We start from the raw sequence: 11,040 nt of genomic DNA on the forward strand, positions 1-11,040 counted from the left end.
AGGACTGCTGGTCTAATTTAGAAACAAATCGTTTCTATTTCAAGTTTTTAAGAGAACAATCTCATTAACATTCAAGTTCCCACTCAGATCTGGTTGTGGGAGGGAATAAAATTAGTCTTACTGCCAAGCCTGATGCAGCTGGTCCTCCGTAGCTGTTTGTGAAATGCAGTAGTAGGGTTATTTCTGCCTTTTCGGGCTCTTAGTTTGGACTTTGATGATGGTCCCCACAGTCTGAGTGGGAGAGTGGGACTATTTTGAGATCAAGCAGAAGAGATATAGGAAGCTGAGGGGGAAAAAAAAAATGTGAACTGACAAACTCTTTGCATGTTTCTGGCAGATCTGGGGAAAGAGTTTGGTCTCATGAGCCCCAGTTTACAACGTTGTTTTGGGGACCAGTGCAATATCCATTCTCTTCCTGTCTTTTTTTTTTTTTTGGTAGAGCTTACAGCAAAATGTCCTATTTCTAAACAGAGATAGTGTTGGGCTGCTGTGGGACCCGATTCTGAGCATGCAGTCTAGTAGAGCAAAGATGAGCACTTTTAATTAAACTAGCAGAAGCTGTCAGAGCATTGCTGTTTAAAGTAAATGAATTCAGTGCATTTTAAGATTTACTGCTGCTGTTACACATTCATTGATCTGACTGTGGCTAGTTGCTAATTAATAACTGTAGGCACAGTGTGTGGTCTTTGAAGAGAGTTGGCAACTCTGATGACTGAGAGATGCTATTGGAGAGTCAGTTTTATAGTGGAATATCTCTGCTTCCAGAAATTCCTCATCTGAGCAGCTTGGCCAGATGGGAACTTGCTGCTGCCTCAGCTGCTCCTGCTACAAGCAAGAGTCTAGAAGTTCACCTTCAGAGTTATTTTTTCTTGTAAGAGTATTCACTTTCTTTATACAGAAGATGGCAAGATGAGGCAGAGGTTTTTTTCTCTCACTGGTCTGATCCTGATAGTGTTTTTAAATTGTTCATGGAAGTTGGGCATTATTGGAGGTGTGATGTAACAGAATTAATAAGGATTTTTTGAAATGTTTAATTTTTTTTTCCAGTGAAAATGAAGAATTTATATATTTTTATTGCTGTCCTTTTCATCCCGTGGAGTTTTTCTTTGGCAAAGTATGATGAATTTGAGGATGGAGATGACATTATGGAATATGATGACAATGACTTTGCTGAATTTGAAGACGTTAATGAAGATGCAGTCACAGAGTCTCCTCAGAGGATCATCACCACAGAAGATGATGAAGAAGAAGCCACTGTAGAGCTTGAAGGTCAGGATGAGAATCAGGAGGACTTTGATGATGCAGATGCACAGGTACTGCCTCACCTCTCTCTTCTATGTGTTTCCCAGTAGTATCTCTACACTTTTATCACTTTATCTTTTGGGATTTTGCTTATGTGGCTTTGGATTTTCATGCTGTTTGTGAATTTTGCCCTTTAGGAAGGTGATACTGAGAGTGAACCGTATGATGATGAGGAGTTTGAAGGCTATGAAGAGAAACCAGATGCATCTCATAGCAAAAATAAAGACCCCATAACAATAGTTAATGTAAGTATAAATGTTGACCTGATTTCTATTTGATGTTTCATCACTGATTTTTTTTTTTTTTTTTAAGGTGGTATGCCAGTAATGTCATTGGTGTATGGATATATAGACACATAAGAGAGAATCTGTCCAAAATAATTCCCTATCTGAATTAACAAGAGACAGTGCAGAAATGGGTAGAAGTGTGGAGAAAAGAAATACCTGACATAATGCAACAGGATAGCAGCAGAAATGATCCAGGTGTGCTAGCTCCCAATTTCCATGCTCTGCTGCATTGCTTTATGCTATGCTTTAAATCGCAGCTCTTGAAGTAAAACTTCCAGGGCAGCTGTCTTTGGTCTGTTGATCTCTGTTTTAAACTGCTAGAACTCCCATACTTGGATCAATCCTGTACAAAAACTGAGAATTGTAATTGGAATATAGATCAGGAAATTCTTCATTAAAAGAGACCTCTTGAAACATAGTTTTGACCAAAGAATTTTATGACTTAGCTTCTTTTACCTGTATGACTGTGGGGGAGAAGTGGAAGAGCTAGAGTGATGACCTTCATTTAATCCAGAGAAAAACCATACATCCCATCATGTCTGGATGCTTTGTCAACACATGAAGAGGTTGCAGTGATGATATGCTTACAGTAAACATAGTGTAATCTATGGCTGTGATGGTTTTTGAAGTCACTCTGTCTACCCTGCATCATCTTCTTTTTGCCTCCCAAGAGAGTCTTTTATGAAATGACCAGGTGCTTGAGGCCTGCATTTTATTATCCCTAAGATCTCTTTTTAAGTATTAGGGCTTACTTTGGGTGTGAAAATTAAGGTTTGGGTACTTTTGTGACTGAGGGGTGATACAGTAATAGCAGAATGACTAATTATTCTCTGCAGATGGCAAGATCAGGCAGGTTTCTCTGCTCCCCCACGCAGTCTGTCGTTCTTGGTGGCATCTGAAAATGCTCCCGGACATTAAGTATTACTTCAGATTTTAACAGAAGTTATGTGATGATCAGATAATGCTGTGATGGGCAGGGCATCAAGCTCAGATAATCAATGGGTTGAAATGCCGGGCTGTTGACTACTCTGAGGGATGCATGCTAGCACAAACTCACTTGGAAGAGGGAAGTATTTTGTTTGCATTAGCCAGGTATTTTGGGAATGCTATTATCAGTTGTTTCCTGTATGATTACTGTGTCCCAGTAGAGCCAATTGCATTATGTAGGCTTAGCTCTGTCCTGTTGCCTTTGTGAAGGTTATTGCTGTGTTTGGGCTGAAGCTTCTCCAGTACTCTGTGCTTTCCAAACTGTTTGTCTCTATGGAATCTGCTCATTCAATATGTAAAAGACAGTCTCTGTTCACTTATCATAGGTCCCTGCTCACCTTCAAAACAGCTGGGAGAGTTATTACATGGAGATTCTGATGGTAACAGGTCTTCTTGCTTACATCATGAATTACATCATTGGGAAGAACAAAAACAACCGTCTGGCTCATGCATGGTTCAATACTCACAGGGAGCTGCTAGAAAGTAACTTTGCTCTTGTTGGTGAGTTCCCTAAGGACTAGGATCCATTTTTAGTTTATTTGAATAAAGCTGGTTTTAGACCGGTGTGTGGGCTATAGAGGGGAGTAACTTTTTGAGTAACTTTTTGATAACACTCATGACAGCTGTGCCTGTAGACAATGTGTCAGTCTTCCAGTGCTGAAATTAGATAATCATGGTGTAGCACAAATTACTCAGAAACATCATGGTGATACTGAAGTAATCCAGCAACAGCTGAGCTCTGAGCTTACGGATGAACTTCGGTGTTTAAACTTGTGATTTTTTTAGATTGCGGTTCTCCTTCACTGTTCTTTTCTTCAGGCGATGATGGCACTAATAAAGAAGCTACAAGCACTGGGAAACTAAATCAAGAAAATGAACATATTTATAACTTGTGGTGCTCTGGAAGGGTGTGCTGTGAAGGAATGCTCATCCAGCTAAAGGTAAGGGTGAGGGAGTTTGTAGTACTGTTCACCTGTCACCAGTTTTCAGGTCCTAGAGGCTTTTCCATTCCAGTGTGAGCAACAAGGGGTCCCATCTTGAGTCTTTTGCTGACATTTAGGTATAGGGTTCTGAATATGCTTACATGAAGGGAAAACTGGTCGGACTAAAGATCCGCACAAGCCTGTATTCTGCCCTCCAAAGCAGGCAAGAGTGAATGCTTGCAGAAAGAGTATATATAAACCAGAAGCGTAGCGTAAACAGAGGTAGCGGTAGGCTGAAGAGCCCAGCTGCCATTTAGAGGGACTGTGTGTTGGAGGAATGGACCAACAGGAATTCTGAGGAAGTATGACAAAGACAAAGTCCTGCACCTGGGATGTAACAGCCCCACACGTTGGTTTAGCTCCTAACTTGAGGGAATAAGACCCTGAGAAACTCATCTAATGCAGAAAAGAGGCCTGTTTTTGAGCAGTGTAGGTGGACTTCTGGAGGGCCCTTCAAAACTAAATTATTCTATGAAAAACATCTTCTAACTGTCCTGTTTTTCCTTGAGCCCCGCTGCTATCTGCCAGTGAAGTGCTGCACTCTAGGTATATTCAGCTATCATCTTCTGTGTTTACAAACTTGTTTTTTTTAGTTTCTCAAGAGACAAGACCTACTGAACGTTCTTGCACGCATGATGAGGCCAGCTTCTGACCAAGTGGTATGTACTCAGCCCTTTAGATTAGCTGTGATGAATTGCTGCATTCCTTTGGTTCTACTGTGGTGCTTTTGATTGTTCTTGTCACACACAAGTGAACTGCTAGGCATCTTTCTATAGTATTCCATATCTTCCAGTTCAGTAACTGTTGAAACAATCCGAAAGAATCATTCGTGTTTCTTTTCTGCCTGTGAAATGCAAACTGCTGATGATGGAAATTGTTTTATCTATGGGTTTTATTGTTTGAGTGGTTTTGTGAACAGACTTTCATGCTTCAAGACCTCATCTTGATAAAAAGTGGTTTTACTATCTGAAATACTTCATGATTGTTCTTCTGTCTGTTCAGTCTGCCAGAACAGAGCCGCCTAATGCATACGCTGGCCTGGATATTATATCCTGTAATATTACTTTTTGCTTTGCCCCTTGCTCTAACTGCATAAATGCCAAGAGAGGTTACATTTGGAAGAACAGTGGTTGTGTGCACTGCGAACACTCTTTCCATGTATCTGTAACTTTATTATATTTAGGTATGGGCAGTTCCTCATCAGCCATGGATATCTGTGCTGCAAATGAGTCTTAAAACTCTGCTGTTCTGGACACTGTCATTACACTGTAGAATACAGAATATTATTTTAATTACACTGTAGAATATAGAATACTGAATTGAGTACTCAGTATAATTAAGCTACCTGACCTTGAGACACGCTGAGAAGCTTTAAATCAATAATCTTTGTCTTAGCCTTGCTTACTCTTTGTTGTAATGAATCAAAGTGTCAGACAAATATTGAAGTCATAGAAGATGTAGTCTGCATTTAGACAGCAGTGTGAAGGCAGAGTACATCACATAAATCTGATCAGGGCTAATAACGTTCTGTCCCACAGCAAATAAAAGTAACAATGAATGATGAAGATATGGACACCTACGTGTTTGCCGTTGGAACGAGAAAAGCATTGGTGCGACTTCAGAAAGAGATGCAGGACTTGGTATGTATGTTCACGTTGGGAATACTATCATGATAAATAACAGGATGTAAGAACCTCTAATCTGTAGAGTCCTTATTTTTCTTGGGGAAAAAAGAAAACTTGTGATTGTTCTCTTTGAATTAGTGCCAGAACTGTGGGTAAAGAAGCAGTCAAAAGCAGCTTACGCCTTCCTCTTGGTGTATAGTTCATTTAGGAGGAGGCTGAAGTATACTGTCAGGATACACACAAGTGTCACTTCACCTCATTTAATTTGCACAAAGGACTTCTTCAAGGGTAGAAAAGTAAACTTAGTGATATGTGATGTGGAGAGTTGGGGTCTAAGTCATCTGCTTTTATGTGATCTGAAACTAAAACTTTCCATATGTTCAAGCCCTGAAGATAGCAAAGAATCTAGTGATAACAAGCAGTAGTTTGCAAATCTTTTCTCTCATAACTTGTCTCAAGTAACAGCACCAAAGTGTAGTAGGTAGGATGCCAGTTGGTTTTGTTCTGTTACCAAACAATGTAAGCAAAATGCCTTAATCCACTTTGAGCATTCCAGCATGGAGGGCTTAGAATTGTTTTATCCTCTTCCTTAAAGTCTTGACCACTGAAAGGAAATATTAACTTAAAGACCATTGATACTACATGCTTTGCTATATGCTTGAAATGTCCCCAGCCAGACTGAGTGACTGTCTTTTTTTTTTAATTGTTTCTTTTTAAGTACTTTTAGGGGTCCCACTGTGCTGGAACAGTTCAGTCTGATAAGATTCTTACCAGCTTGTATTTATATTTATTTCTTTCTCCTTGTTCTCTCTCTGAAACAGAGTGAGTTCTGCAGTGATAAACCTAAGTCTGGTGCAAAATATGGGCTTCCAGATTCACTGGCTATCTTGTCGGAGATGGGGGAGGTCACAGAGGGAATGATGGACGCTAAGGTAATCTGGAATGAATTATTACAAATCTTCCTTGGTAACCCTGGCACTTACAGCATATGCAAAAAAAGTTCTAATCTCCTGTAAACATCACAACAGGAGAGCCAAATGGCCTTAGTGACATCTAGAGAAATCAGGACCCTCAGGAAGTTTAAGGGCTGGAGGAAGGATGTAATTCTCACGTCTTTGTTCCTTTTACATAGCAACTGTTAGTCTAATATGGACTGCAGACTTAAAACTGCCTTTCAAAGCCTGGAAGTTAACTTCAGCAGCCAGTTTGGAGGAGGGTGTTGATGGTGTGTTTGCAGGTCCTCAAAGCTGACGTTATCAAATGATTGGAAAATTCTCCATTAAAGTTATCTATCTAATATCTGAGTTGCTCACCTTAGTTCCATGCATTGAGGCCCATTCTAGCAAAAGCTAAAAAAAATTGACAGTTTAAATTTCAGTCTCATTGTGGCAAGCTGAGCACAGCAATTTTTGAGTGATCTCTTTGGCAAACCTCTATGGAGTGGGTAGGCTGCAGATGGATTGGTGTTGGGAAAAACTAACCCCAGTTTCTCTTTTAGATGATACATTTCCTCACGCACTATGCTGACAAGATTGAGTCCGTCCAATTCTCGGACCAGTTCTCCGGTCCAAAACTTATGCAAGAGTACGTATAAAGCTAGATCTCTCCTCCCAGTAGCTATTGTAAAAGCAAAGTAGAGGCTGACAAACTTGTTTGCAGTGTGAAGCCTGCTGGAATGCACAGAAAGACAAATTGGGAGCAAAGGTGAAACAGGTGAATAAATACACTCCCGATGCTTCCAAATGCTGTGTTAGTTTAGAAGGTCATGGTGCTGTATTGCCTTAGTATTTGTTGTGTGTTGGTTACGCTGTACTTAGGGCAGCTACAAATTCCAGATAAGGCCTGGCAGCTACTGTGGATGCAGCTGCATGGAAAACAACTGAGTAATCCCACTACAGGTGTTCAGTGTGTGAGAGTTTCAGGGTCAAGAAGTAACACCACAGGAGGAGAACTCAACACATTAACTCTGATGCCATTTAAATGCATTGAGAACTAGGTTTAAACAAAGTCTGCAGAGTAATAAAAAAAAAAACAACCAAACAAAAAACCCAAACATCAAGGCTGCCTTCCTTTCCCTAGCTGATGCTGCTAAACATTCTGCTGTTGAATTCATCGCTTGGGTACTTTTGTTCAGGTTGATTCTCAGCTGTGCTTCAGAAATACGCAGATGCAGCATCTCTTTTGTTTCTCTAAGCCTCCTAGTCTTGAGGTGCTTTTGGCTGCCTCTTCAGAATTGCTAAGTGGTGGGTGATTGATCTTATCTGAATTACCATGTAGGTTTTTGCAAGGGTGTATTATGCTCGCAGGCATATAAGTAAACGATCCATATAAAAACTAGAAACTGTCCTCCCAAAAAAGGAACATACTTGGATTTAATTATAAGGCGGGAGTATGTGTACCTTGTACTTGAAATTTCTAGGCTTTGGAGGATCTGTGAAATGTAGGTCTGACTTTCTTACAGGAGAATACTGTGGGGTTTTGGGCAGTGAAGACTTGAGTTCTTTAGAAAATAGTTTGTTTTCTCCTAACTAGTCTTTATAGAAGATCTATAGTAGTATAAACAGGGCATATATAAAACTGAATGTCATTAAAAATACACAGGCCGCCTTAGGGCTCAGATGCCAGAGCTCACATGACCTCTGACAGTCAGATGGGACCATGCTGTTAGTATGTTTTTACATTAATGCCTTTTCATGGCATGCTTTTGAGTAAAACACTTCAGGAATCTGAATAGTTTGAAGCTTAAATCTGGGTTACAGCCAGGCTGTTAGTCTTACTTATTTTATTTGTGTAGCTTGCAAAGTGTCTCTTGGTTCTAGACAAGGTTTCCTCTACAATGTTAGGTATTTTGTGTGCCTGTATTTTTCTTCACTCATTCCAGCCACTTTTTTCTTTTCTACCAGGGAGGGTCAGCTTACAAAACTGCCCGAAACTAAAAAGACACTTTTGTTTACATTTAATGGTAAGAGAACTCAGAGTGTGTGTGTGTGTGTGTGTGTGTGTGTGTATCTGGGAGAGTGTTGTGCTTTATTTATGTTCAAGTTCTGTCATCTAAGGAAGACAATATATGACAAATGACTTCATGTAACAGGATCACTGATCAATTAACCAGTAAACAGAAGGTGGTAATAACACTGGGGACTGAGTGGCTTATGATAACAGGATACTCAATCTTGCCATTACTAATCTTAATTCATACTTGTATCTTTACTGGTGGTTGTATTAGGTCATCATTGGAACGTGGCTTGTTTTTAAGCCACAGGCCTTGAAGTCTGCGCTTGCACAGTTGCTTGGTCCAACTGTCAACCTAATGCTGCCAAGTCCATCACTAAACCATGTCCTTAAATGCCACATCTACCCATCTTTTAAATACCTTCAGGGATGGTGACTCAACCCCCTTCCCTGGGCGGCCTGTTCCAGTGCTTGATGACCCTTTTGGTGAAGAATTTTTTCCTAATATCCAATCTAAACCTTCCCTGGCGCAACTTAAGGCCATTTCCTCTCATACTGTCACTTGTTAGTTGGGAAAAGTCTGACCCCTACCTCGCCACAGCCTCCTTTCAGGGAGTTGTAGAGAGCAATGAGGTCTCCCCTCAGCCTCCTTTTCTCCAGGCTAAACCCTGCCAGTGCCCTCAGACACTCCCCACAGGACTTGTGCTCCAGACCCTGCACCCGCTTTGCTGCTTTTCTTTAGACGCTCTCCAGGACCTCAGTGTCTGTCTTGTAGTGAGGGGCCCAAAACTGAACGCAGTATTCGAGGTGTGGTCTCACCAGTGCCAAGTACAGCGGGATGATTGCTCCCCTAGTCCTACTGGCCACACTATTTCTGATACAAGCCAGGATGCTGTTGGCCTTGGCTGTCTGAGTACACTGCTGGCCCATATTAAGCCAGCTGTTGACCAACACCCACAGGTCCTTTCCTGCTGGGCAGCTTTCCAGCCACTCTGCCCCAAGTGTTGCAGTGGGTTGTTAAGACTCAAGTGCAGGACCTGGCACTGAGCCTTGTGTCCTTCCTAAAGGGGAGCATAGGAGCATAAGAACATCTTTCTTTCATGAATGGTGTGAGCAATAAGGAAAGAGCATTATACCAAGTAGACAAATCCTGCCAACCTCTGTGAATTAACAAGAAACTCCTTATTTCAGTGCCTGGTTCAGGCAACACTTCCCCAAAGGATATGGAGTCTTTGCTGCCTCTGATGAGCATGGTTATCTACTCTATTGACAAAGCAAAGAAGTTCCGTCTGAACAGAGAAGTAAGTAGTGTATATTTTTATGTCTTCTGTATATTGCAACCATTACCCTTGAATCCTTAATCTTAAGATTGGGAGACATGTTTCTAATACAACTACCAGAGATACTACATCCTGCTCATGGGGAAATCCGTATTAACTGTATTTGCTTTTCTCTGTGAAAAGGGTAAACAAAAAGCTGACAAGAACAGGGCTCGTGTAGAAGAGAACTTCCTTAAACTGACTCATGTGCAAAGGCAGGAGGCCGCCCAGTCCCGTCGAGAAGAGAAAAAACGGGCAGAGAAGGAGCGAATCATGAACGAAGAGGATCCCGAAAAACAGCGTCGGCTGGAGGTGAGATGGATTTTCAGATTGTTACGAATCTGGCAGATTTCTCCTACCTCCAGGGCTGCCTGTAGGTATACCAGCAATGGCCAACTTTGGCTGCTTATTTGCTGGAAGGCAGACAACTTTCAGGGTATATGCTGTTGCTTTCTGAAACATGCAGAGACTCCCCGTGAGGAGCCAGCTCCTGTGGTTACAGATGTGAGCCCAAGCACTGGAGGTCTCTTTAGTCTGGCTCTTCTGAAATGACTAGTTTGCTTTTTGAAGAGATCAGCAATGTTCATTCAGATCTCTGTGTCCTTGCCTACAGGAAGCTGCTTTGCGGCGTGAGCAGAAGAAACTTGAGAAGAAGCAGATGAAGATGAAGCAAATCAAAGTGAAAGCTATGTGACTCCATTGTGAGAAGCGTCCCAGAGCCACCTGCAGAATTTTAATTCACAGGGTACAAAGACCTACTTAACTCCATAATCCTACGCTTCTTTGAACACTAGTAGCCATTAAAACAAATGCTCCTTGCATTGGTGTTACTTATTTAAGTATTACAGCAACATGCAGGTGTATGTAGAGAGCTTTATCTCAGCTGTTTTATTCCAGGTGGTATCAATTTTTGCTACTTGTCTGTTTAAAAAAAAAAAAATTGCAATATTCTTGAATGCTCTTTGTCATTTGTTCTTTAAAAACAGAAGATTGTAAATCTGTCCATGTGTGCTGGTAACATATTCATGCTTTGGTTTTAAACTTTGGTTTTAGTTATTGGGAGGGAAGGGGGAAAAACTTAAGGGGAGGAAAACTGCACAACAAACATTTACTGTGCATTTATTTGCATCAAGCTTGTAAAGGCACAAAACTTAGAGCCTTCCATACACAGTATGGATTCTTCAGGGATTTAAGCCCAGTAGAATAGAAGTGACTGAGTTTTTCTTTTTTTACAAACAAGAGACTGAAACAGTATTTAGGTCACCTGTGGGCATGATTGGCATATGTGTAAAACACAGATGGGTTAGATAACGAGGGAAGGGAATACGTGAACAGTTTCCTACTCATGGTGTTGAATGCTGCAAGGTTAATACAATGTGAAGTCTGTAATGTCAGCATGGTGTTTCTTCAGGAGTGAGCACATGGTGAGTTAGCAGCTTCAACTAGCTTTCCTTGAATATTTTTAACTGTATGAGTTTGCCTCAAAAACTTTTCTCCTGATCTCAGCAGCTGCTGCCTAGTTCACTTCAGCCAGAAGCTAGATTTCAGTAAAGTATCTGCAATTGCCAATTTCCCCAAGCAAGTA

At 41.0% G+C, this 11,040-nt stretch overlaps 1 protein-coding gene across 1 annotated transcript; it reads left to right on the top strand.

Moving 5' to 3' along the window:
- Positions 1-676: 676 nt before the first annotated feature.
- On the top strand, positions 677-10,403 carry CCDC47 (coiled-coil domain containing 47). The gene is made up of 12 exons (XM_026864777.1): positions 677-1,313; positions 1,440-1,547; positions 2,903-3,077; positions 3,396-3,517; positions 4,153-4,218; positions 5,098-5,199; positions 6,006-6,116; positions 6,683-6,768; positions 8,088-8,146; positions 9,328-9,437; positions 9,600-9,767; positions 10,069-10,403. The coding sequence occupies exons 1-12, from the start codon at positions 1,053-1,055 to the stop codon at positions 10,147-10,149; spliced, it is 1,449 nt and encodes a 482-aa protein (XP_026720578.1). The 5' UTR covers positions 677-1,052; the 3' UTR covers positions 10,150-10,403.
- The last annotated feature ends 637 nt before the right edge of the window (positions 10,404-11,040 follow it).

Source organism: Athene cunicularia (assembly GCF_003259725.1).
Source record: "Athene cunicularia isolate RWA chromosome 27 unlocalized genomic scaffold, athCun1 chr27_part1, whole genome shotgun sequence".
Lineage (NCBI taxonomy): Eukaryota > Metazoa > Chordata > Aves > Strigiformes > Strigidae > Athene > Athene cunicularia.

Bases quoted from the DNA above. Each gene is read 5' to 3' on its own strand.
- CCDC47 (XM_026864777.1), top strand. From the start codon at position 1,053: ATGAAGAATTTATATATTTTTATTGCTGTCCTTTTCATCCCGTGGAGT. The intron at 3,078-3,395 runs GTGAGTTCCCTA...TCTTTTCTTCAG, and splicing joins AAGTAACTTTGCTCTTGTTG to GCGATGATGGCACTAATAAA. The intron at 8,147-9,327 runs GTAAGAGAACTC...TCCTTATTTCAG, and splicing joins ACTTTTGTTTACATTTAATG to TGCCTGGTTCAGGCAACACT.